Here is a 27,650-nt window from a genome sequence, read left to right as displayed (position 1 = left end):
CATTGTCTCAAGCATTTCTGTATTGAGAGAGGTCTGTTGGCTCACCTTCCTCTCGTTTCGGTGACTGAGTGAATTCTGTTCACCAGTGGAACTACTACTTACATAGTTAACTGTTACTAGAAAATTATATACAGCTGGTGTAAATTGACATAACTTCTCAAAGACTAGCAGAACTGCATTAATTTACCGCAGCAGATGATATAGCCCATCCATCTGCTGTTGGTGTGTTGCAGGAGGTGACATAAATTGAACAAACTACTTAATTTTATTATTTACATATGACCATTGATGAGTAATGAAAGAAAATATTAATATAACACTGTTCCCTTTGCTCTGTGAGAAATTAATTATTTTGCCCAGGTATCAAGTTCACAGCAGTAACAACGGTGTCAACTTGACAAAAGAGCTGTGAAACTCCACCTGAGACCTGAAGTGAGAAACTGTAGAAATTCTCCAACGGCTTTAGGAACTCTTCGCAAGGACAGGAGAGCATAACACTGACATCTGTCATGCAGATGCATCTTAAATTCAGTGATTATGTGTGCTTGCATGTCCTATATTCTATGTACTTCTATAATTTGAAAGGAAAGCAGTAATTTATCATCCCTTTACCATGTCCCTTTCTTACCAGGTTGAACGTTGCCATGATCTTTGTAACTGTTTTCTGAACCTGATGTAATTGCAGAACTGTGGGCAATAAACAGACTATAGTTATAACTTGCCCCAGATCCATGCAGGCAGCTATCCTGGCATCCATGGTCAAAATCAAGATGTCGGGTGAGCGTTACAGATTTGGAGTAATGAAACAAAATTCAGCAGCCTTAGCCTAGATTCTTAACAGCAAGTCTTAACATAAGTTTTTGAATGAATATAAATGTGAAACGCTAAAATATAAGTCACTGGTGAAGGCTGCTGATACCTTTACTCACACTGTGGAGTAGTATTCTTATTAAAAATGAAAGGATAATTTCCACGACTACTTAAATTTAATGGTGCTATCCATGAACATAAGGTACTATCAATTCGGCATGGAGGTAATAGTTTTGCATTCATAAAAATACATTACCTACAGATGTGTATATACACAAACCATTCCCTGACTACCTCTCTGGACCTTTCCTTTCCTACTTATTGAACACATCTGTGGGTAATGTGTGTTTCAATTCCAATTGTAAGTCATCTTATCCCTTACAGTTGTATTTAAAATATTAAAGAGGAATAAAGAAATCAATAATTTTGCATAATCTAATTGCAAATAATTTCTTATGATCCACCTGACTTTAGAATTTCTTAGAATACATCAGAAGCTGCTATTTTTTAATAGAGAAGTGTTCCAGAAAATTTGCTTCCACCTTCAGAAGACAACAGGTGCTCCTAGAATTATTACTACATTCATTCCATCAGCATGAAAGGAACTGAGTAGAAAGAAGTATTGTTAGGTCCTCCAGCACGATGTTACCTTTTTTCTTTTCAGAACTGCACACAAATTTTGCTGGCATAATAAGGGCTACTTTTGTCTCATGATTCCAGGGGTTACTGTTTTAATTATTTAAAAATACATTATATGTGTAATAAATACTAAAAAAAAAACCTAAAATACCATAAGGAATGTATGCTTGTGACTGAAGAGAACTCCATACCTTCCTGCTCTGTGGTTCTACAGCCAATGAACAGAATATGTGTGCTACAACAGTATAAATGCTCATTGCAATACTAGTAATTAGCCTAAGGTGTGTGACTTCAACAAAAAGGCTGCTGAGAGCATGCAACTGTGAACTATAACTCAAGTGGAATGAATGCCCCTGCTGGCCTTCACTGTCACACGAAAGCAACTTCTAATTAATGCTTTAAACAACATAACAAACATAAATCACATGTTATTTGTACCCTTACTTTCTAAGGGAAAAAAGTATGAGTGTCTTTTTTGCAGTTAGGCTTTTTAAAATCTTAGGACTGCTATGTATTTAAGGAAGGAGAAGAAAGGTCAAAGGACTGGAGCCAAAGGTAGCTGTTTTGCAATGCCAGTTCATCCCTGGGAGTTTATTATAGCGGCTAGAAGAACCCTTGAGAAAGTTCCGTGTTCTGCACAAACTAGTCCCTAGTGTTTGGCATTTCATTGGGCCAGAGGTCCAGGCTGGCCCTGTTTCTGACTTAGTTGACTAAGCTTCCTCTCAGGCTCTGCCTCAGTTTTCAATGTCCCTCTGCAGGTACACTGACCTGAAGGACAGGTGTCCTGTTTCCAAACCCTTCAAAATAAACCTGTAGGAATAGACACTGTTAGGCCTAAAATCTTTGTATGCGAAATTTTTTTTTCTAACATACTTGATGTCACATTCCAGAAAAAAATAATATCCTTTCATCCACAGAAAAATAAATATGTTAAAAAAAACAGAAGAGAATTCCACCCTGTAGCCTCCCCACCTCGTGTTTCCCTTTCCTTTCTCGTGGAGGACTTCATTCCTTTGGAGAGTGTTATTTTTAGTTATGAGAGGGATGAAATGCTTTGGGTTTACTTACTTCGTACATAGCTGGCATTAAAACCTTTCTTTTGGATACTGAAGTCACTTTTAAAGGACACGATCATTTCATTTCCAGTAGAGTTGTAGGATAATCCTTTGGCAGTGATGCCACAAAGGCTCATTGGGCTTTCTCCATTGTCTAATATCAGTGAATCATAAATGCAGCCTGGAGCTTCTTCAATGTCAAAATCAATAAAAGTTAGCTGGATGATGAATCCATGGGGTGCTCGGATGATCCATTTGCATGCTTGGCTGTTGGGATAATCACTGGGGAAGCATGGGGAAGTGAAAACTCCAGAGGGGTCAGTTAGCACAATCCTACAGTCGAAGCATCCATGAGCTGGCAACAGAGGAAAGCTGGACGTCAGGAAGAGAGAGAACTTAACAGGAAAGTAATCATCAACACAATAACTAAATGTATTTCTATACAGACAAATATGAAGAGAGATGGAAGGAAGAATGGCAGAAAAAGGTGTGGTTTCTAGTGACCAAAATGCTGGAGGAATAATACAGCATAAGAATATTTTATACAATAAATTGTACACAAAAGAAATATAAATTATACTGCTAAATACTCACTTGTGCACATAACATCTATCTGCTATGCATATTGACCTGTTGTGCAAACAAAAGTGAACTGACAGCAACATTTTTTAATTCAGAAAGGCAAATGAATCCTTAAACTGTAACTTCTAAAAAGATGGCTGGTATCATTTACATTTTTTGACTGCAGGACTCATGCTGACTGATGTCTATTGCAACAGTCCTGTGCCATGCTTTTGTTTCCAGTGGAATGTCTCTGGAATGCAGCAGTACAAGAGATGGGTTGAAGAGGGGCAGAAGCAACAGCTCTGCAGAGCTCTCAAAGGTTAGTCATCAGCATTTCTGGCAAGTGCCCTCCACATCACCCAGAACACTAGCATTGAGCTACTGGCTTTTGAATGAACAAATTACTGCACGCTTCCCATGCTGACTCAGCTTCATTGACATATTTGTGGCAGTCAGCCTCTAAGAAATTCTTATCCTATTCTGCATAGTCCTTCACTTACCTTCTGTGATTAGCCATGAAAATTTCAGGCCCAGTTAGTCCCCAGGGTCATGTTTCTTGATCGGTTTACATTTGCTCATTTATTGTATATTTATTTATTGCATTATATGATATAATTACCATGAATGGCCCGCTGCTAAAATCTTTCAGTTTGCTAAAGCAGCACTGAACAACCTAGGTGGGAACAGAATAACTAACACCAACAGACAACTAAAGAAACTAACTAGCACATTTATGCAGAATTACTTTGCAGAGATCTAATTAGAATACAGTCCTGCATCAAGTACTACAAGTATGAAAAAAACCTGGACAATTATTAGCCGCCCATGCTAAAACCAACCAAAACGTTGTCAAATGTGAACTACATATGGAGCAGCTATAAAATAGGAATACATGCAACAGACTCCTACAGAGAGCCCTTGATGTTTCTTTCCCCTGCCTGGGTCCTCATATTATTCAGTCACACTGACATGGTGTTTGACCTAAGCAAATGGATCCCGACTCTCTGAAATGGCATGGCAAAAAAAGAAAAGACACAGTTTACATCTGCAGGCAGATTTGCTAGGTGCATTTTTCAGAGTTTTCATAATTTTTGTTTGCAAATCACGAATTTATATGGCTCCAAAGAGGTCCATTCATTAATTTGACTCTCAGATCCAAACACAGGCTGGTTACATTAGAACAGATCAGTGGGATGCTTATTCGTTCAAATGAGAAAAAAAGACTGTATTAAAGATTTGCAGGTAGCTTTGGGAAGAAGTGGCACTCATGACTTGGAAAACTTGATCTGCATGTACGAATAGGAGAGTGTTCACTTTTAATTTCTCTGCAAATCTTTAGAATCAGAGCATAATGCCTACCTGCTGTTCCGTTTATTAACCAGGGAGGGAATATTACTTATTAGAATGCTGACTATAAATCCTGCAGTTGTACAACAGATCATGGCTTCTCATCCAGTGGATTCTGCAGAGATAGGTATCAGTTTTCAGAGAACCTCCATGGACTGAAGAGGAGGAGGCACAGTTAAGCATTCTCTAAGACATGAGCCACTCCTGCCTCCTACTCCAGGGCAAGTGAGCCACTCCAGGGCAGAGCAGCTGTTAAGTGGCCCAAGCTGGAGCTGCCTCCATCTGAAAGGCTCCGTGATTCCCCTTCCTGCCTTCGCTATTGCTAGGATGAGGGTTACAAGGACTGAGGATCTGGCAGCATGCTGCACTCACTCTCCGACTCATTCCTGCCAGAGAAATAAATGACACAGAGGTATCTGGGAAGTTGAGAGCTTTCCCTGTGCACTCAGAAGGACTTGAAGCCAGGGGCTAAGCTGTTGAGTAATGTAAATACACACAGAAACACGGGGATTAACATATTCTCATTCAGCTTTGGACCCCTAAAGTATATCTTAACAGCATTACAAAACACTGCTGAAACAGAAAAAAATATGTCGCTTGTCACTGAAACTGTAGCTCAAATCAGTAGGATATTACATTCAATCTAATACCGGAAAAGTCAAATTTACCCAGCAGGAAAAACACAGAAGTTCTTAAGAAAAGCCTGCCTTTATTAATTTTATTGATCACCATCAACCAAAATAGGGCACAGTTCTTCTGTTTCTCTCTCTCAAGTATTGAGCATTGTTTCTAAGCTTTGTAAAAAAACAAAGTCAGTACACCTAACAGAAATACTTTTATCTCTGCCAGCTGTCATTGTAAATAATAAAACATGAATTTTATTTATGTCATTGTTTCTTTTTACTCATTTAGTCCTTTCACTAATATGTTCTCACTTTATTATATCCATATGGTTTTGTTGGTTTTACAAAACTACTGTAAAAAAACAGACCTTAGATTTAGATAGGAGAATAAGTACTGAAAATTTTACATACACAGAAGAAACAGATTTAGTAAGCAAAATAGTTTACTTTTTGAAGTGGGTTGGCTCCATTTTGGCATAGTAGCTATTCTGTCCATGACTGCAATTTGAAGGAGAAATATCCTGTTTTCATGCAAATGTCCACAGTAGTAAGTAAAAAGAAAAGAAAACAAACAACAAAACTATATATAAACAGAATGAGTTTTCAATGGAACTTTTTGCACAGTTTCTCATGAGACAGTTATTTTTCTATAAACACCACCAATTTTACCCATTAAAGAGAAAAATTGCTGTGGCAACCTCAGGCAGTCAGCCAACGCTGACAGATATTTTGCAATTCCATTGGCCCAGAGCAGTTCAGCTGTGGATACTGAGTAGTTGTTGCAATACACACCACAAACATTTCTGCAAGCAATCTGAGATATTTATTGATTTTAATGGGAACATATTTTGGTATGATATTCTTGGTCAGGAATCCCACATACACAGAATCTGCCTGTGAAGTATTTTTTATCACCCTAGACCACAGGAAATTCACTCTCTAAATATATTCTAGCCAATAAAAGCCTTCAGCTTTCCTCCCCTCTTTTCTTCCCCAAACCAAAGTGAATACCCTCCCTATATAGCGAAATCAAGCACTTAATTTCAAAGTTTCCGAAACTGAAAGTTTCTCTGGGCAATTCATTTTTGTCCATCATGAGAATACCCTGGAGTACAGTTTTCATTTCATAACTACTTTTTCTTCCGCAAGACTCATACTTCATATAAGAAAAGAATAATTAAGTATCTAGTATGACACTTCAACTCTGCCTGTAGAAAGGAAAATTAATAAATTCCTCTGGAGTATGTTAGAGCTTTCAATGAAGTTATCTAAGCAATTCACAACTGTTAACTGACTTCAGAAGGGGAATTGACTGTAGGGAAAATGGCTTTTCCTCTCCTATGATTCTATGATTAAGTTAGGCATGGAGATAATAGGCAAAAATGGCAAAAATTTCCATGGGCTTGGGGTTCCAAATCTAACAAATAAGAGTACTGATTTTCCTTAACTACTTAGTGTTTGTACAGCATTTTATATGTCCAAAGCACACTACCAGTGACTTTAAACTGCAGCTGAGAGAGCAGTCTGCCAATCTGGCCTATTGTAGAAAATCCAAAAATGAGTACTTAGTGGCCAATGGAAAATTTTGGTCAAAGCAATCTGGCCACCTTTAATAGGAACTTATCAGTAAAGGCAGGGATAGAATCCCATTCTCATGGTTGCCAATTTTCCTAACCATGAGACTATTCTCTCTCTTCAAGGAGTCTGCTGGCTGTTTTACATACATACCTTTTAATTTCCATAAAGAGGAAAGTACCCTATACTCGTCTTTCCTACACCATGCTGAATCATCAGAAGACTGTCCTGAAAATAAGGGACTAGGGGAAACAGCATGTGCATCATTAAAGATTGCAAAACACAAATAGACATGCATACATGGAAACCTCATACCCAGTGGAATAAAATTAATTGCTTAGCTTGTACTAACTACCATTTTGTCTCTAAATTTAGAGTCCCAGCAGAGAATTCCACCTTTTGAGCTCACAAAAACACCTGTAGGTATGTAGTGTAGACACAATATGAAAGTGACTTTCACAAGCCACTTGTAGGCAGCTGAAGACACAGTCAGATCCAGAATTTCAAAGCTGAACTGCAGATTGGGGAAGGAAATGTTCTGCATATAACCTTGTCCTACATGTTGATACTTCTCTTTTTTTTTTCTTTTAATTTCTTCTCACATGAATAACACATTCCAGCACTTGCCTCTAAAATCTGTGCCAATACTCCTATCTTCCTCTAGTTCCTCACACTTCTCTATTTCTTCTCCCTTGTCATAATTTCCCCCTGAAACCTCATGTTCCACCCTATCATATTTTGCCCATCTTTCTCAGGTATGAGTTTTGATCTCTACCTACTTTCATTTCTGAACTTACCCAGCCTTGGAGAAATGCTGGACAACAAATTTTGTTTGGCCAAGATTTTTTTTTAAAGACCAAAAGTTTGGATCACTGTCCACTTCAGCTATAAACACTTAAAGTTTGTGAAGGTTAGGATCAAAAGAAAACGGAGACTATGGGGGAAAATGTCTGCTCTTGCAAATTGTGCATTATCAGTTTGTTTTCACATTAAGTTACACCTTACATTATGTTTTTCTTTTTCCAGCTGTAGCATGCAGCTGGACTTCTGTACAGCTTTTTCCACCTGACAGAAATGCAAATGACTACAAAAGCGTAGGCAGTGGCATAGGATACTAATGATAGCTTGCGTGGGTTGAATTTACACTACTGGTGTGTTTTCTTCAAATACATTAAAAGTCTCCCTCATAAAAGTAAGACAGAATACTGCTGGATTCTTTTTTGGCATAAAAATTAACTCCATTTCTCCCTGTAAAGGACACAATGTTCATATGAAAATATCCTGGAATAAATCTATGTCACTACTAGGACTGAATTTTCAGAACCAAACCAAACCAGTTCCATGTTAACTCTAGTTTTATTCAAGTGAACAATAAAATTTCCCATCTGACAGAATTAGGCCAACTGTAGACCACAGAAAATCTTAGCTACAGTACCTAGCACTTTAGACCTAAAAAAAGCAGTACAGAATTAACTATAATTTGCTTTCATGTAGACAACTGAGGACCTTTAAGCACTTTACATACATTTGAAAAGGTAGTGCTTACAAGGACAGTCATTTTGAATGAGGTAAGAAAGAAGCAAAGGGAGGTGGCACAACATAGGCACTTGCAAGTGTGTGGCAAAGCCTAAAATAGAAGTGAACCTTACAATTGTTTACAGTGATAGCATAAAAAAAAATACCTATCTTGATAAATACTAGGCAGGAAAAGGTCTTGCTTTATAATAAGCAACTAATTCTTTTTTTTTTTTTTTTTCATGGATGCCATAACAGAGATATGGCCAGACATTAGGTTAAACACATTTATGACTCCAAATAGATGGGTGAATGAGGTCAGTAATGGACACACCTGCAGACAAGCAAGAGGAAGGGCTAAACCACCAAGATGTGTGTGGGCTGGAATGGCTACAGAACAAACAAAACTGAGTTATTCCAATGAGAAACAAACACTAAACCCAGAACAACTGTCACATGGCAAAGGCTTTAACAGTAGCTTATCTTCACTTTAAAAATCCATTTTGGATGTGAAGGGGATATGTAGAGCTACGGAAATAACTGTATGCAAAATGCAAATATATTAATTGCAAAGAGCTGTCACATCATCCATTCTGGATGTAAAGAATGCTCTGTTTAGTCCCTTATAAGTCAGTTGTAAGACAAAGCCCATACAAATTTTTATGCAAAGCATTAAGCATAACACTCTTGTGGAGCCCCTGCACACCAAACGATGTTGCTTACACTCTGCACAGCCCAATTGAGTTCTGCCTGAGGAATTGCAAATGAGGAGGTGTGAAAAGTTTATTTTTGCTTCTGTATTTACTTTCCAAATGGTAGAAGCTATTTGATCTCACAACAAGACCCTTATTTTCCTATAGTATGCGGGCCCTGATAAAAATTACTATACAGAACACATAATTCTAATTCTAACTATTTAAACAATGAATTTTTTAACAGGACAAAAATAAAGGAAAAAAACTACAAAAAAAGACCTATTTTTGCAATACACAGAAGAGAAATAAGACTTTTATCTTAATGTGTATTAAAGTTTGTCCCTGCACACACGATGTTACAGGCCTGAGGTCTACTGGCTGGAAATATGATTGTGATTGTGTATAAATATAAATGTCCCCTGATTTTTAATGATAATTTGGAATCATTCCTAGTTTAGCATTTCTACAATGTACACAATTAAATTCAGAAACGACATGAGCAAATCCTAAAATCTCATGATGATTTGGATTTAAGCACAGACATAAAATTCAGCACCTGTTTAAAGTTCTTTCCTGCACAGTGATGTATTTGAGTCCTGTATTTGAAGTTTTACAGTACCATTTTCAGCCTTGCAGACCCTTCAAAGCAGAACAGGAGGGCATGACTCTGTAACTGGTGCCATATAAAAACAACAGGGGAGGCACTGCATGGACCAGATCAGTGAAGAAGTCTGCGGTCTTCTCTAGTTCCTATCATTTTCTTTTCCTTTTAAGGAAATGAGTGATAACTGGACCAAGATATGTAAACACCCATTCAGAGAGAGAGAGAGAGAGATCCACTCTCAGACACACAGGTGGCATATGAAAAGCTGATAAGCGTGTGCTTAAATAATTAACGTGAACCATTTTACATCCGGCCTAATGTCTACACAGCAATCCATACTCTTCCTTCCTTTCCTTGCCAGCCCACCTCTGGGCATATTCTAGATTCCCAAGTTGCTAACTGAATTTGGGGGGAGCGAGAGGTTGATCTTGTATATCAAACTGTTACAGAAATAGTTCCTTCCAGTCTCTGAATTTTCTTCCCAAATTACTTCCTCCCAAAAGACCGAGAAAGGCAAGGTTGAATTCTAATTAATTAAGTCAGGAACTTTCTAAAAATGTCACCATGTCACAGTCTCTTATTCACTGCTTTCCTCACTTAAAACCAGAAGCGTTATCCCTCTGAGAAGGGTTCAAACCCAGCCCATCACTCTTTGTTAGTAAGATGTTATATTAACTTCCAGCTCTGCAAAGGCATCAGTAACAGGCTTCGATGATGAACAACTTGTGTGTGTGGAAATACGTTTCAGCTCATATTTGGGGGCTCCAAACCAATGCACAGTTAAATTTCTCCAAACACTGAACAGTTAAACTGCTGGTCACTAAATTACCTGGCAGTCTAGTTTACATAATCAGAAATGAAACCCAGTACAATTTAAATAATTTACTAAAACATTTCTAAAGTACTTATTTAATTAATATGTGTAGAATACAGATAATCCCCAACAGGATAAACATCATCATTTTTTATGTGAAACCACCTGCATAGACTCATCAGTAAAATAACCAGCATAGTTCAAAATCTAAAAATTTTATAAGCTTTATATGAGCGAAACTTTACATTATCCTACCTAAAACTGCAACACATAATGAAACACATTATGCACAGCATAAGCATAATAAAGACAGAATTAGGAAGAAACATTCATCTGTTATTCTTAGTTTGCAATTTTTTTTTTGTTGATTTGTAAGAAAGCACTATTTTAAGCACTATTAAAACCTCAGTCCAGACTCTCATTCTGCATAATTCCCATTCAATCATCTGGATAGTACTCCTTGTACCCAGCAGGAATTTAAAGCCTCCATATTCCTAACTGGAAATAGCACATAACCCTGGCAGAGCCTTTTATAATTCAATGAAAGACAAGATTGTGCTCTCACAAAATTATTCAACAATTGGGTTTTGGGCACTGAATCCAGGAGACAAAGAGAGTACTATGCGCTGGCCAGTCATATCAACTTGCCTCGCATCTTCTTTTGTTGATGCAGCATGTCCTGCAGCATTCACTTTAAATGGCTGAACAGGTTGGTGCACCTAAGAATAATGAAATAGTAGGAAAAAATCTCTTTGCAGGCTAATATATAGACATACATGAAAGTGTCACTGCTGTCAGTGAAGTCACTTACTATTTTTGCTTCCTGTTGCCCTAACCCTTATTGCTTATCAGATTATTAACAAATTGAATTTTCCTTACATGGAATTAGAACTGGTTATTTTCTCTTTTGTAAAATAAGAACAAGGCACTTAGTTAATGAAATTACATGAGGCAAATTGATAACTGATAAAAGACAATATTTTGTCTCATGTTACAACATCAGCCTGTGGAACTCTGACCTGAAAAGTATCAAAGCAGGGAACATAAAATTCAGAAAGCCAACAGACATTTTTCCACATATCTAATAAGACCTCTGAGTCCCTTTAGATATATAATAGATAAGAAGAGACATATCTGAAAGGAATTGTAAACCTCATGGCTTACGCTTAAAATTAATCTCAATCAATTGATCAGGAACAGTATTAATAGCTTTCCGCTTTGATATTGGGGATGGTTCCATGCCCTTAGCTTGACTGCCTCTATGAACTGCTCAGGCCAGCCTAGTCAGGTCTTCTCTAAACTCTTCATGAGCACGGCTCAGCAGGCAGCACAGGTCACAGACCATTCCTAACATGAAACCTGAATGTAGCTACCCTAGTTTTTATAACTGTGTGCATTTGGGACATAGCATGAGCTGTCCTCTGAGGAAGAGAACAACCTGGGGCATGCCTTATTTACTGGAACAGAGGTGACCAGTGCATGTGCGGGAAAGAGAAAGCAGCTATGTGAGGTAGAGCACAAGGCCTTATCTTATGTATCTTACATAGGAGCCAGTAGAGCAGTTCTCACTGTGGTTCAAACACTATGAGTAAATCCAGGAGAAACAGGTGGTAGTACATCCTGTTTCTAATATGATAATCAAAATTATCTTTCAGGATACACTTGAGGGCAGTGACAGTAATAACGTACCGAAAAATATCAGGAAGAGCAAAGCTTAATTTTCAAATCTGAGGTTAAGACTAGAAAAACAGAAGTGAGAGTAAATTACCAACTCAGGAAGCATTTACTATGAATTCGGGCAGTAACCAGCTATTACTAAACCCAGCAACAGACTTTTCACTAAAACCAAGACAGCAGAAGGTGATCTGTGCTTCCTCATGATACTTCTGTATAACACAGTCCTATACCTAGAGAGAACTTTTTATTTATTTCCTCATAAATTAATACATAAACCAGAGCACAATTCTTAGTCTTTTTCGTAAGGAACATAGATAGACTGGAACTTTACACTGATTTAGGATGTACCATTCATATGCAGGCTGGTGAGACTTTGGACAGGACATTTCTGGGAACTGACCTCTGGACTTCTCGAGACTGGTGTCCTAACCAGCCCTCAAACGCAATCATCCAAGTATTGACATTATCAGCATTTGTTATACATCAGTTCTCCTAAACGTTATGATAGCCCTGGGAAGATGAAAGCTGATGCTTTTCACTCTCTCAGACTGGGATGCTAGCACAATACATAGGCCATTAGAAATTCAGTGTGTTTCCAGATATTTCATACTGTCACGAGGCCCAATTTTACACTAGAATTCATCAGGTATTTTTTTTCTGTTGGGTTACCATTGCCACTAAAAGCTCTGACCCCTCTTGATCACTGTAGCACAAATATCCTTCCTCCTGACAGCAAATGACTTTATCACAGCAGTGACTCCAGCAGGTTTTGATTGATCTGGGAAACTGAGGGAACCAGCTACAATAGAAGAAAATATGTTCAGAGCCAGGGTGGGGGCCCTGCACTGCCTATTTCCCCTTAGTTGTTTGGTTTTGTGCCAATGAAAATGGAAGTGGAAACAAACACACTGACTGGGTAAATCTGCCCTGACCCATATGAGTGGAGTTCACACTGTAGACAAAGTTATGGATTTCCCCCAGAGGGAGGGGGCAGTGTGAAAATCCTGTGTTACACCCATTGTAACTTAAGAATATTTTCATTGGCATTCCTGTGATAATCTTACAAAAATAACAGAATTGACTTGCTAGTTTTGGCCTCAGTTGGATTTTTTTTCCACAAAGTAGCAGAAGTTTGGGACAAAGACGGCTATTAACAGTTCAGTTTAGATATGCTGGTTAAAAAATTATAAACTAGTAAGTATACAGTATAGTACAATAAGCACATAAGCTAACACACATGCCAGTAAAGAGAAGAATACCTCAGGTAAGGGATAGGTGAGAACAGGTGATTTTTTGTGAAGTTGCTGCATCTAACATAATGGTTTCTACATATCACGTTCCTTCACAAATCATGCTGAGATTTACAAGAGGATAGATCATGAAGAATGTCATATTTTTATCCACTCCAGCAAGAAGTTCTGGCTGCTGGATCTTAGCTGTTCACCTAAGATCCAGCACTATTACAAAGAGGATCCTCAGTTGGAGTATATCTATGAGCACAGTTATCTTCAACACAGCTATAACAGCCTGTACAAACTGAGGAGCTGTATGGCTAAACAAATTCTTTCATATGATTTGTGCAAGTCTGGGAAGCTGCTCAAAAAAATGAATGGGTAAACAGCTAATGATCTTTTAGTAAGGTGTGGCTTGCAGCAATTGAAGATCCCACCAAACTGCACAGATACTGGTTAAAATAATGTTATGTTTGGGCACAGGTCATGTTCTTAGTAATACTCAGTCATACAGATGTATATAACAAATGCATTTTCTCTACATATACATTGGACACAGATGAAAGAAATATTTAGGATAAAATTTCTGGGTAATAGCATATTTTGTGCAATGAAAATAGAAAATACTGTCTCTTTGCTGGGTGCAAATCCAACAAGTCCAACACACCTTCAATATTCAAAGCAGTTTCCATTTGACCCATGATCCCATCATGCATTCACCATATTTTATTACTTACAAGAGGGCAGTTCAACAACAGATTTTTCTTTTCCAGGCTGCAAAGTTTGAATGCCTTTCCTGGCTGCTAATAAGCATCATTCTTAACTCTCATGAAGGCCTCCATAAAACGTAAGGTAGGGGGATTATTGTACTGCTAGTTGATGATATTCCTCAAGTTTTGTGTGTTTATAGGACAAATATTGGGTCTAATGGGTTTTTTATAGATTATTTTTTTTTTTAGCTATCCCAGAAAACCTGCTATTAATGATATGGTTCCCTTGCAGCAGAGGTTTAAACTATGGCTTTCTGGTGTTTTAACAAGGCACAGAAATTATGCACAACTACTTTAAATTGGAATTCACTAGATAATAGTGAAAAATACAAAACTAAGGTGTTCTATACATACTGGGAAACATCAATTCAGAAGTGATTTCATAGAGAGGCTTTGAATAATTTTTTGAGTTTGATTACCTGTCTTTTATACTAGTTTCACAGTATTTATTTCAATATGATTTGGGCTAGTTACATTTCAGTACTTTAGTCTTTCTGTGTCCTTTTGGTAAAGTATTATACAATAAAAGCTATCAATATCTGTTTCATCTGATCTGTAAGAAGCAGCAACCTATGTAAAAATATTTGAGACTTTTCAGCATCACAAAACAATAAAGCTTTTCTACTACATACAGAAATATTCTGTTCTACTCCATCACAGAAAATTAGTCATGCTTTCATGTTCCATAAACAATAACATCTTCAGTGTTAATAGTTATTATTCAATCATTTCTGCCCAGAGGAAAATAAACAAATGTTCTGAATTACAATATCAAGTATTCTCTTGTACACTATTAATGGAGGGATCAAGAGACTGGAAAGTGGTCAGAGCCTCTTTGCTAATTTAAGCTTTCACCTGTCATACTTCATTTAGGGACTTGCTGGAAACAGTGAAGCTAGACTACTAAAAGCGAGATCAGAAATTACTTCTCAATACCTTGCATTGCTAAGAACAGAATAATACTATGTACAATACAGCAAACTAATACCTGTTGGGGGGGAGTGCATACATTTTTGACATTTAGTGTTACTCTGGCAACTCTAGTGCTGTTTTTTTGCTCTATATGCTCAAACAAGCCACTATAATTTTTAATAATTTCAGTGGCACAGGATCTAGAACTGCTTTCTTATTGTAGTGTTTCTCGCAGATGTAAAGATGGAATGGAGTGGAATGGAATAACTATCTCAAAATACTAATTCCTCCACTGCTGTATTACCGATTTCCACCCCTGATGGGTTGGTATAGTTCTCCTCTACATAACAACAGAAAAGAAAATATTATGAATGCAAACAACAAAGTCTTGTATTAAACAGTCAAGTGTTTCCATTAAGCTTACAATGATTGGTCTTTGAGTACACCTTTTATTTTTGCCAGTCTGGGCTATGTGATTTATTATTCTAACTTCCATCCAGTTCTCCAATAGCTCTAGCCAATGAACTACCACTGCAATCAATCAAGAACTCTCCCTACACATTCCAGTGCTTTTTCTAACTCTATCAGCTTTTTATTACCAGTTCCTTAGAGAAGAATATTCCACAGATGAATGGACTTCCAAGTTAGGAATTCGACTCTGAACAGACTATATGTGTTTAACTCATTGAGGATGCACTGTGCGCCTCACTTCTCTTTCTGCATCTTACAAAGAAGCAGCAAGAAAGCAAATCCACAATGATCATCAGAAACAAATAACTAATTGTGTCTTTCTCATCAACTATGACCACTTAATGCATAAGACCCAGAAAATATTCTCTCTTTAGCAAAGAAACTATGATAGGTTTGACTCAGTTTAGCTCGAAAACTTCTTTGTGAGGTTTCAAAGTGCTTTATATCTTGTTTTTATTATTTATCTAGTTTACATCTTAATGAACAGAAACCTAAACTGGTCTCTGTGTGTAGAACATGTATCGCGTTTAATTACGCAATACTGGACCAATTCAGCTCTCAGATACCAGGAGAATTCAAGTTTTCACTGAAAGAGGAATTCTGAAAATAGACTTAAAACTTCTTGTTTCGCCAAATCAAAATCAGCAAGTTATTCAGCTTATTATAAGAAAAAAAAACCCTTTCTTGTTTCATGAGAAGGAACTTACTTTATTTTCTGTGATGGCTCTGCAATCATCAGCACTATTTGGAAACAACATCTAAACCCCTTGCCACTTAATGGAAACTGCAGAGTTTTACAATTGACTTGCTCTGTAATTTCTGAAACCAGACCAAGCCAATCAACCAAAGGAAACCTCTTTCATGAATCTGTTATTTACATACAAAGCAGACAGGAAAAAGGTATTTTGTTAGCTCTGGAGACACAGTTTAAGGAGGTTTTAAAAGATTAGGAAGCATAATGACAGGTGCATAGTGTTCCTTGAAATGAGACAGGAAGTGATTACGAGACAGAACTCTATGGCATCATCCTTCTATAAAACTAAATGAACAAACTGTTCTCTCTTAATAATGACTATACACTCATATCTGCAACCAAGTATTGTGCCTTTAATTGACCTTTAACACATTGTACTGCATTAATTGCTTTAACTACTCAATGACAGACAAGGCCAAATTTGCTCCCCCATTCCTTCTGAGATTATTTTTTAAAATATTTTCCTGAAATATTACACTCCAGTTTATATCCAATGAAGCTTTAAAGCTTAATCAAGCTAACGTGTCATCATCTCAAAACTTAACATCCTCTTCTTGTAATTTTTCAGCTAATGTTTCTTCTAGCAAAAACCCACTATCAGAGAACACCAATGACAGCAGTGCTTTCCTTTCTTAACGCTGTTTCCAACATCACTTCCAATACCATTTTAATATTTCAACCGTTCTCAAGGAAAGCCTATTTCGAAACACAGTTAAAAAGGTATTTTCTTGTTTAGAGTAGGAATCCAATTATTATTTTTCTCTGTCTTTGCACCTGAAATACAGACGGCTATGAAAGTATCTGTTCTTGATCTATGATCAGTAATGAGTATCCAGACAAGAATATCTGGACCCCTCTGAAAAGAAACCCCAGTTTGACTGTAGGTTTACTATTGTTACAGTTTTCAAAGCCTCAAAGACTGATTCCTTCAAGATGGTTAAGTCCTGAGCCTTCCCGCAATGAAGCCTGACAACTAAAATAAAACAAGCTTAATAACAAGAGCAAATGCAGAAGAGACACAAATCAAACTCTGATATTGAACATCTGCCTCTTAAAAGAGGCAAGAGTGCTTGCAATTCCCACTGCTTTCACAAAAGACAGGGAGTATTTGGATCTAGAAAATACCCCTTGTCTTTTGACTGGGCAGGTCAAAAGAGGCCTAGGCACGAGTTGACAGCTCACGGATCTAGGAAATACCCCCTGTTTAAGTCATGGGGTGGAATGTAAAGCCCAACTTTGCTTCTTTCTTTGCCTTAAACATTTTGTCTGAAGGCTGCCCATTTGCGTGTTTGGTTTCTGACACCAGCAACAAATAGTGGAGGTGGTGCAGCAGCAGAGCTCCCCAAGGACGGAGCTTGGGATATTGCCTGAAGGTCTCATCTGTGGCACTGGGTTCAATGGACGGGAGGTGCAGGAGTAAGAAATGCTCTCCCTCACCTGGCTGAGCTCAAGGTCCAGAGCTGGCTGCTACACGGGGAGGTGATGCAGTGGCAGGTGCTGCCCTGTTCCCCTCGCCCCATTTTCCTCCACCCACGGGACTGCTTGGGCCAGACCCTCGCAAAAGACATGTGGCAGGACCACCCCAACATGTGCTGGTGGAGGTCAGACGGGCCTTATAAAAGAACTCGCAAGGAACCACGCTGGGGAGTTTTCACTCCCGCCCTCTCACTCCTGCAGTCTCTCACTTTCTCTTGCCCATCACTTCGATCAGACCAGCCTGGAGCACACAGCCTGGAAGAAGCTGCTGCAGCAACCATGTGTTCCCGAGGAACTACCGCTGCCCATTGATGTCGGGATTTCTTTCCTTTTCCCTTCTCTCTCTCTCTCTCCCTCTTTCTCTCTGTCTCCCTCCTGGTACCTCATGGTGTGCAGGTCAGTTTGGATCCGAGTGACCTTGGCTGCGTTCAAGGATCAGATTGTGATCTGAACAGGTTGGGATTTGTTCCTGTAACTTTGGGAAGTTGCACCTCTGTATCTCAATGGTGCACCCGAGTATTTTGGTCTGTTTATGTTTGCTGGAGCCAGAATAAATATTGCTTTTGATTTTTGCCCTGAGAGTGACCTTGTTGGCCTCTGGATTGCCACACGGATAAACAATACTCTCCCCCCAAGTCAGGCCTGGATGCGAACATGTGGCTCATGGATCTGGGGCATGACATTTACCTTTGATTACAGTTTGAACACGCAATGGTGCAAGCCCAGAGACATAAACATTTCAGTGCAGAGAATATAACCAAAAAGAGTGAGGAGTATTTTGGCTCCTGAACACAGATCTACTTTGCAGTAACAGTTAATAACAAAAGTTAGAAGCACATAGTTAAAAGAAAGTATATATTCACTCATGATTACAGGTTTGTGATTATGCAGAGTTAACTGTAAATTTTGAAGGGCAAAAGAAATATCTCAGTGTTATGGCATAGAATGATTGACAGAAAAGCAATTTGCCATGTGTAACAATTAATAAAAATGCAACGTCTACAGCATATGCCAATTGCTATGGCAGATGCCATTATGTTACCTGTACGTTACCCTTTACAATGACCTAAGTAGAGCAGCAAGGTATTTAGACTTACCTCATACAATAAATAAATAAAGCAGTGTTCTTGGTGTTCTCTTTGTTTTCTCCTGACTTCTTCTCATACCCTGCATAAATTACTAAACTGCAAACTGTAAACTAGGGTTCATAAATGAACCCATCAATTACTTTTATCTGAGATTTTTAGGACTTATCTCAATGATCACTTCCCTGCATTGAAAATTCACTTCAGGGGCTAATGAACCATATCAGTGTAGTGTTCAAAAGCAGTCCAAGATGTCTCCCACATCTGAATCCTATTTTCCTGTCAAGCACAAAGTTCGGGTGAACTCATCTGTGTTGTCCACACAGATGTTCTAGATATTTTATTGGAAGTCCAGGTAGACACTTAAAAACAGGTAATAGATGTCATTTTTTAAAAGAAGAGATATTTAAGCATATTAAACAAATAATATATAAAACATATGTAATTTTCTTTATTTTAATTTGGGATTCATTGCTTACTAGAAGCTTTTCTCCTTTCGTGGTCCTTGGCTAGACCACCTAGTTTTAGGCTTCATCCAAAACTCTTTTAACTCACTTCATCCAAGTCTTTTAACTCAAAGAAATGTTCACACTCTTTCCAGTAAGATTTAGATCAAACCTTATAAATTCAAACATGAAAATCTGTAGCTGGCAGTAAGGGAATCTCAGAGGGTGATCAGACTGCTGGTCATGTAGTTTCTGAAACAGAAACAAATGACCTACTTTACTATCTTAACACACAAAGTTCAACAGAAAAAAAGACGTTACTTAAGGTCGACACCTTAAGAGTGGCAATTTTTTAGATGGAAAGCATAGGACCTATGAATAGTTACAATACCTGAGCATAAAATAGCAGGTGACAGAGTACAGAAAGTCCGTATTATTTTATAAATCTATGGTGTTAGTTTTGAATTGTTATTCAAGGTGGTCGCTACCACGTGTACCAAGTGAAGAGAGAATCTACATGAAGAAGAAGTAAAAGTAATCTGACAAATTATTCCAATGGTGTCACCCTAGGTCCCTCTAAATTTATCTGAATGCAGAAGGTAATAAAAACTGTAAGATAATGAAGCAGATCACAGAACATTTCTGAAGGGACAGAAAAACATAAACCAAAGGCCAAATTTGGGCAACACATTAGCTTAATAGAGGAGGTGTCAGGAAAAGCAAGATGTGACCTAAAATCATAAAACCTGGCTGTTGTTTGGTGAGTCCTAGCTGTAACACAGACTCAATGACAGGAAAGCCACAAACATGGAAAATAAGGTAAGACACGCTATACTGTCTTTTTGCTTGCTAAATAATCATATTATTCTACCTACACAAGGGTAGAATAGAAAGGACAGACAAAGCTTGGTGGAAAAAAAGTAAGGGTTATATTTCAGTCTCCTTTTCTCCTAATAGCACCTCCTTATGAATATGATATACTGTATCCTAACAGCAAAGATATTCCAAAACATCCATCAGGCCACCAACTGGGGAGGAATTAGGAAGAGGCATATTAATGCTGCAATGTTTAGGTAGGAACCCACTGTCCAGACCTGGTAAAACACAGCTCAGCATACTTAACAAGTTGTTAAGTGTTCCTTGCCATGCCATGATGAGATTTTTTCAGTGGGCATATTTCACTCACGCAAGTAAGAATGACTCATGAATGATTTCACGGAAGTTCTGCAGAAATTAGTCCAACGCTATGGCTGTGGGAGAACCAAGCTGGACAGGCCGTCAAAGCACTAAGGAACAAGCAGAAACAGTCTGAAGAAATATTAAGAAGCACAGAGTAATGAGAACAGAGTTTGTATAAACAGGAAGTAAAGGAAGTCTTGCATTTCACCTTGACCACAGTATTTAATTGCCATGAATAAGAAAAATTAAACAATTCATTTCACACTACTTATATGCATAACCAAGTAGTCATTGTATTCTGCATGCTGTCATGTTGACTTAAATCCACCTTGCTATGGTACTGTGACAGCATTATTTCTTCAGCACAAGTCAGGGATTAAGCCTAGAACCTAATTTCCATCTATGACAAGGTTAATTTCCTCCTATGACAAGGTTACCCACCTAGCTGACCAAGGAAAAACAGTTGACGTAATCTTTCTGGATTTCAGCAAGGCCTTTGATGCTGTCTCTCACAGTATCCTCCTAAACAAAATGTCCAGCATACAGCTGGATAAACACATAATGCAATGGGTGAACAATTGGCTGATGGGTTGGGCTCAAAGGGTCATAGTGAATGGGGGTTACTCCAGGCTGGGGACTAGTCACTAGTGGGGTTCCACAGGGATCCATCTTGGGACCAAAACTCTTCAACATCTTCATAAATGACCTGGATGCAGGACTTGAAGCTTTACTAAGCAAGTTTGCTGATGACATGGAACTGGGTGGAGCTGTTGACGCTCTTGAGGACAAAGAGGTCCTGCACAGAGATATAGACAAACTGGAGAGCTGGGCTATTGCCAGCTACGTGAAGTTCAGCAAGGATAAGTGCTGCGTTTTGCACCTAGGACACAGCAACCCTGGATATACATACAGACTGGGGAACAAGAGGCTGGAGGCCCTGCGGAAAGAGATCTGGGGGTTCTGGTTGACGGCAAGTTGAACTGGTGGCCAACAGCATCCTGGGATTCATCAAGCATGGCATTGCTGGTCAATTGATGGAGATGATTGTCCTGCTCTACTCCAAACTGGTGCAGCTCCACCTTGAGTATTGCGTGCAGTTTTGGGCACCTCAGTATAAAAAGGATGTCAAGCTACTGGAGAGTGTCCAGAGGAGGGCCATGAAGTTGGTGAAGGGTCTGGTATGAAAGTCATATGAGGAGCAGCTGAAGTCACTTGGTCAACCTGGAGAAGAGGAGACTGAGAGAGGACCTCACTGCAGTTTACGCTTCCTCACAAGGGAAGGAGTAGGAGCGGGCCTTGATCTCTTCTCGCTGGTGACCAATGACAGTACCCAAGGGAACGGCAGGAAGATGTGCCAGGGGAAGTTAAAGCTGAATATTAGGAAAAGGTTCTTCATTCAAAGGGTGGTGGAGCACTGAAACAGGGTCTCCAGGGAAGTAGTCATGGTGCCAAGCCTAACAATATCAGAGAAGCATTTGTACAATGCCCTCAGACACATGGTGCAAATTTTGGGGTTGTCCTATGCAGGAATAGGAGTTGGACTCAATGATCCTTGTGGGTCCCTTCCAACTCAGGTCATTCTGTGATTCTGTGAATTATGGTAGACTTCCAAGGCAGGAATGGCAGAATTTTTAGGAAAATCACCTGAGTTTTATTTTGATTTATGACAGATTCCCTTTGTTAAAACTAGGTCTTTGGTTAAAAGTTCAGTCAATAAAACGTTATGCTTCCTTTCTTGCAGATTTTTCCATCAAGGACTCTCAGCTAGTAGCTCAACTAAAATACAGACAATATAAAGAGCTCTTTAGGGAAAGCATTCATTCTTGTTCTAATTACTCTAGTTGACTGTAGTGCCAAGGTCTGCAAAACAGCTGCTGCCTAAGAGTTGAAGAATTATTGTACCACTTTTCTTATGTGATGGGCTATTCCAGATCTCCTAGTTCTTATGAAATTACATCTATTGAATGTATTTTAGTAGCTGTGTGGCTGGAAACAGCACCTATCATTGCTAGTTTTTCAGTGAAAATTACTAGCAGTGTGTACAAAGCACCAGGGAAGTCTTCAGCATGCTGCAGGGTAGCTTCGGTAAAGCTCTCTCTCAGTGTGCATGGAAAATCTAGAAATCTTTTAATACCTGCAGGTATTAACTCTAATATGAACATAATATCTGGTAAGCTGATCCAGATGTTAATTTTGTGTAGCAAAGAAGAAAGTGGGAAATTAAAAACGTGATAGCTGCTAATCAGACCTCCTGAAAATAAATAGTATAGCAATAATTAAACAGGAAATCCTATTTCCAAAATAAAGGAAAAAATAAGAAAACACCTTCAAAAATATTCTGCAAAATATAAGTCACTTCAAGCAAATCAAAACATTTCATCGTTATGGTCTTTAAAACTTTTAGGAAACTTAAATTATTGAAGTAAATTCAAAACAATTACTCAAAACTTTGCTTTGAATTTTCAAAGCAGTATTTTTTTTCTCATGATCAAAAGATTTCGTGAGAATTTTTATCCTATCACTTAATTCTTTAAAATTTATATACTTTTCATTTTCAATAAAATCAATATATTTGGAGAAAAAAACATCAGTCTGATTTAATAACAACTCCATTTGACATCCAAACAGCTTTCCAGGAATTCTGATATCTTCTTTTCTCTTTGTACTTTTCTTAAGTCTTATTGGGCGGTGGTGAGACAGCATGCTGGAGATCCATCTGTAGCTTGAAAAGCCTTCAGGTGGGCTAGATAGCTCTCCTGTGACTCTCATGACTGCAAGGGTTTCTCCATCCACTCAGTTCCCATCTCCTCCTCTACTTGGCCTCAAGACTACTCAGCCAGAACAGCCTCTGCCCGTATGCGGTACTAACAGTAATGATAGCAGTTTATAGCATGTGATAATTGAGTCATTATGATCATGCTGCAACAATGACAAGAAGGAAAATTCTTATAACAGCTCAGATGGTAAATGTTTGTATATTTTCTTTATTTGGGTCTGGATCAGTTATGAAAATGGCAAAGCATTGCCTGATAGTCTGCCCAGAACACAACTGGGTGAAATGCCTTCCTTCCAGACCCATTCAAGTACCCACTCATATCTATGCAATGTTATAGAAACAAAAGGTTGATGTAATCCCGACCTAAACAGCCACAAAACTGTGACCACATCTTTCAGTACTGAATCACATGCTGCACTACATAGTTGTAGTGGTGGCAGGCTCACCTGGTAAATCTGCTCCAGCCTGAACTCAAAACTTAACTAAAACAAAATGCCAGCAGCAACTTCAAGCAGTTATGGAAATAGCAGAAGATTGTTTATAAGTTATCAGGCAACTGCTAGATTCATCACCAGGTATGACTTGCAAACATTTGCCAGAAGTGTCTTCTTTCACTTATGACCAGACAGACAAGTGCATCTTTTCTTTTCAAACTTCTTGGCTGCTCACAAGTGCTACCTCTGAGGCTAACACTACCTACAAAACAAGTGCAAAATAATAACAGAGACAAAAATATGAAAACAACAGCCTCAAACAGCTGATCAGACCAACCTTCCAAACTGACAAATCAACAAAACCCAAAACGCTTACATTTAAATCTTCTCAGTAGAGTAAGAAAGATCTCATTTTGCCTGTCTGTGGAGAAAGGGTGGTGACAAAGCAGCTCCAGTGACGTATAAGGAACAGAATGGGTTAAGTGACGCAGGTGTGATGAAGAGCTGTCATGAGAGATCTGGAAAAGAGAAGACTGAGAGGGGACCTTATCAACGCTTGTATCTAAGGGGCTGGTGTCTAGGGGATGGGGCCAGACGCTTTTCAGTCATGCCCAGAGACAGGACAAGGGGCAACAGCTACAAACTGGTACATAGGAAGTTCCACCTCAATATCAGGAAATCTTTGTTGCTGTGAGGGTGGCAGAGCACTGGAACAGACTGCCCAAGGAGGTTGTGGAACCTCCTTCTCTGGAGATATTCGAAACGCACCTGGACACCCTTTCCGTGCAACCTGCTTTAGGTGAGCCTGCTCTAGCAGGGGGTGGACTAGATGACCTCCAGAGGTCCCTTCCAACCCCTACCATTCTCTAATTCTGTGAAAGACAACCTGAGTTAGCACCTACTGCTTTTATCAGTACGAGGTGTCACTGTGGCTGCTTGCAGGGGTGACCTCAGCTAACAGAAGGGCTACAAAGATGATTAAAGGACTGGGAAGCCTATCATGCAGGGAAAGGCTGAGAGAACTTAGGTTGTTCAGCCTTGAGAAAAGAAGGCTTAAGGGAGACCTTATCACCATGTTCCAGTATTTAAAGGGTGGCTGCAAAGAAGATGGAGACTCCCTTTTTACCGCGTGACATGGAAGTGATGAGGGGTAATGGGTACAAGTTACTCCTGGGGAGATTCCGATTGGACAGAACAGCAAAATTTTTCACAATGAGAACAATCAGCCATTGGAATAATCTCCCCAGGGAATTGGTGTATTCCCCAACAGTGCACACCTTTAAGATTCAGCCGGACAGTGTACTGGGACATCCTGTCTAGACTATTTTTGTCAAGAAAGGTTGGACCACATGGTCCCTGAGTTCCCTTCCAACCTGGTATTCTGCGATTCTGTGAATTCTAAGAAGTTCTAGCTATGAATCATGCCTACCATCTTTATTCATACATCTATTATTTTGTAAAGTGGAATGTATGAAGAGCTACTGTTCCAGTTGTAATGCTGATAGAAGAATTCAAAAACTTAATGCTTTAAATACATTAAATAATATTGGTATTCTTGTTCACACTATTTTGTCTTATGCTTTAATCCGCTTTAAACCAATTTTGTTATTCCTTGCAAATGCAAACTTTGCTATTTAATTTTCAAGTTACGAGTCTTCCTGTTCTAAGAAAACAGTTACTTTCCAGGAAGTAATAGTATCACAAGTTTCTTGGCATCTGGGTTTACTAAAAAACAAAACTAGCACAACAGTATTATCTTTCACTTAGAACTGACTTCCACATGGCCTTTCAAACAGAAAAGTGTAAAAACCTCTTGAACTAACTGATCTCTAAACATGAAGAAGAAAAAATCTGTTCTAGTTATCTAACTGTGACTGAGTCTATTATGAGGATTGAGGATATGCAAAGTGCTCCATCCTTTTAGGGAGTAATGTTCGTTCCATAACTGCCAGATCTGCACTGTGCAGAGTAACAGGTTTGTCTCCACATTTGTAAGACAGAACATACAGCATACATAGCATCTCAGTTCCTTTTGCATTTTAGTGTATTGCTTTCTCTTCTGCAGTTCAGAATAAATCAGAAATTCATGCTTTCTTTTTCCAACGACTGTTCTTTTCTCCCCTTCACAGTCTGAGGGAGTGTTATGTGATAAACAGACATTTAATTCCTTCCTCAGGAAGGCCAAACTGTGTTGTAGCTATTTGCTGCAACTGAAAAGGTTCTTGTGGTATTGTTAACAGTTGTGAGCCACAAGAGTGGATCTAGGACAAAATTAATGAGGAACTACCACTCAAGCGAGATATTCAAACCTTTCACTACATTTTAATAAAGTACTAGAAGCCCTCCTCAGTTCTTTCCATTGCTTGTCAACGTGATCAAACACATCCTATTAGTTTTGAGATGATTTCTGCAAGATGCAGTCTTTGTCTAGAGCACTGGAACAGCAGTGTAAATACAAGTAATTCATCCTGAAGGTATGCTAATAACTTTAACATCTGTAAACGTTGCTGTAACTGACAGACACAGAAAACTGGATTACTCAAATTTCAGTTTTCTCACTGAGCAGCCCACTGCCTCAGCTACCACAAGGGATCTGTGGTGTAAGAAATGCTAGAACTAGTGGACACCTGGATAAATAAAATCTATTTGGGAGAGTCAACATGACTTCTCTAAAGTAAAGTTTTGTCTTACAAACCTTGTGGGAGTTCTCTGCAGGGTTCAGTTGTGCTATGCAGGTAAATGTGACGCAGTTGATGCAGTTCACTTGCATATCCAGAAAGTTTCTGGCAAGGACTTTCACCAAAGACATTAAAGGAAACTAAGCAGCCATTACATAATAAAGGAAGTTCTGGGATGGGTAAGCAATTGGGTAAGTAACTGGTTAAGAGGTAGAGCGCAGGAACAAATGTGGAGCTGTAAGAATGTGAGAAAGTCACTAGTGGAGTTCCACAGGGGTCTTAGCTGGGATCCGTGATACTTAACATATCCAGAATGTATCTGAAAAAGCAGTAGAAGAGTACAAAGTTTGGTGATGATAGAAAGCTACTCAAAATAGTGGATACCTTGAAGGCAAAATGTGAATAAGTGAAAAATGGGTGACTAGGCAATAAAATGACAAATAAAATTCAACATAGATAAGTATGACAGTGCCCTGAGTGCACTAAAAGCCCTTAATTTGCTTTCAGTTCTTACTGGACATATCCTGAATGTCTATCTGTCTCTGGCCTTGTCTCTGGCTGCTCCTGACCTGACTCCCTGAATGAACCCTGGTCCTGGTTCATTGCCTCACTCTGTCTGCTCAGACATGGTGGGACTGTGCCTGGTTAGCGAGGGCCCTGACTGCACTGGGGTCACTCTAGCTCTCAGATCCACCCCCTTCATGGGCCACCCAGCTACGCCACTTCCAGCCAGCTGACAGCCCAAGGCATGTGTGGGTGTCCCAGCCTGTGCTTAAGTAAAGCCCTCAAGCCACTTGCAGAGGATGCCTAGTTGGGGGATGGTGAAGGCAAGCAAGCCAACTAGTCTTCAAACTGGAAAAAAGATGATGTAATGGAGATCAGACAAAGGTCTAAAAAACGTCTACGAGTTACAGGGAAAAGGGAGAGAGGGAGTATCTGCTCACTGTCTTCACTTGGTGGCCCCTTGTTATAGAAGCCAGATTCTAAGTAAGGAGAACAAGGTGGTTCTTCATGCAGCAGGAAGTGGATACATGGCACTCCCCGCCTGAGGACAGCTGTGGATGTATGAGTTCAAAGGGAGAGTGGGCAACTAGTTGGCAGAAATCCATTGCAGACTACTAAACAGGCAAGCCACATCAGTCTCAGTGAGATTTTCATTCCCAAAATGGAAACAGTTGAAAGACTGAGAGAGTTTTGAGGGGAAGCATCATGTATGTAGGCCTTGTTTTAACTCTTCTATTCCAGGTTCCCATCTATGAACACTAGGCTGCTTGGACACCTGGCTTAAACCAGTAACAGACTACTTCTGTTCCAAGAGTAGATGGGCATCACGACTCTGTTCATGACTACAGGAAAATGAAATTATTTGATGACTTGTAATGCAAAAACTGCCACAGTTATTCAACATTTCTTAATTTCTGGAAGACTCATTTGTCCTACCATTAGCTACATGTCTGGAGGGCAAGAAAAACAACCTTAGCTCTAAAAGGAAATCCTTTTTCAAATTCGATGTCTTGAG

The 27,650-nt window shown here is 39.0% G+C and overlaps 1 protein-coding gene across 7 annotated transcripts in view; it reads right to left on the bottom strand.

The window, feature by feature from the left end:
* Window positions 1-27,650, bottom strand: part of ADGRG6 (adhesion G protein-coupled receptor G6) — a 120,406-nt gene that overhangs the window by 72,763 nt on the left and 19,993 nt on the right. For all 7 annotated transcript variants that reach the window (XM_054062164.1, XM_054062168.1, XM_054062163.1 and 4 more), the window contains exon 3: window positions 2,518-2,859. In XM_054062164.1, the coding sequence (XP_053918139.1) occupies window positions 2,518-2,859 (342 nt within the window). The remainder of the gene's footprint in view (window positions 1-2,517; window positions 2,860-27,650) is intronic.

The sequence above is a fragment of the Cuculus canorus genome, chromosome 3 (assembly GCF_017976375.1).
Source record: "Cuculus canorus isolate bCucCan1 chromosome 3, bCucCan1.pri, whole genome shotgun sequence".
NCBI lineage: Eukaryota > Metazoa > Chordata > Aves > Cuculiformes > Cuculidae > Cuculus > Cuculus canorus.
The sequence above is the reverse complement of the archived record's forward strand: the minus strand, read 5'-3'. Positions and strand labels throughout refer to the sequence as shown.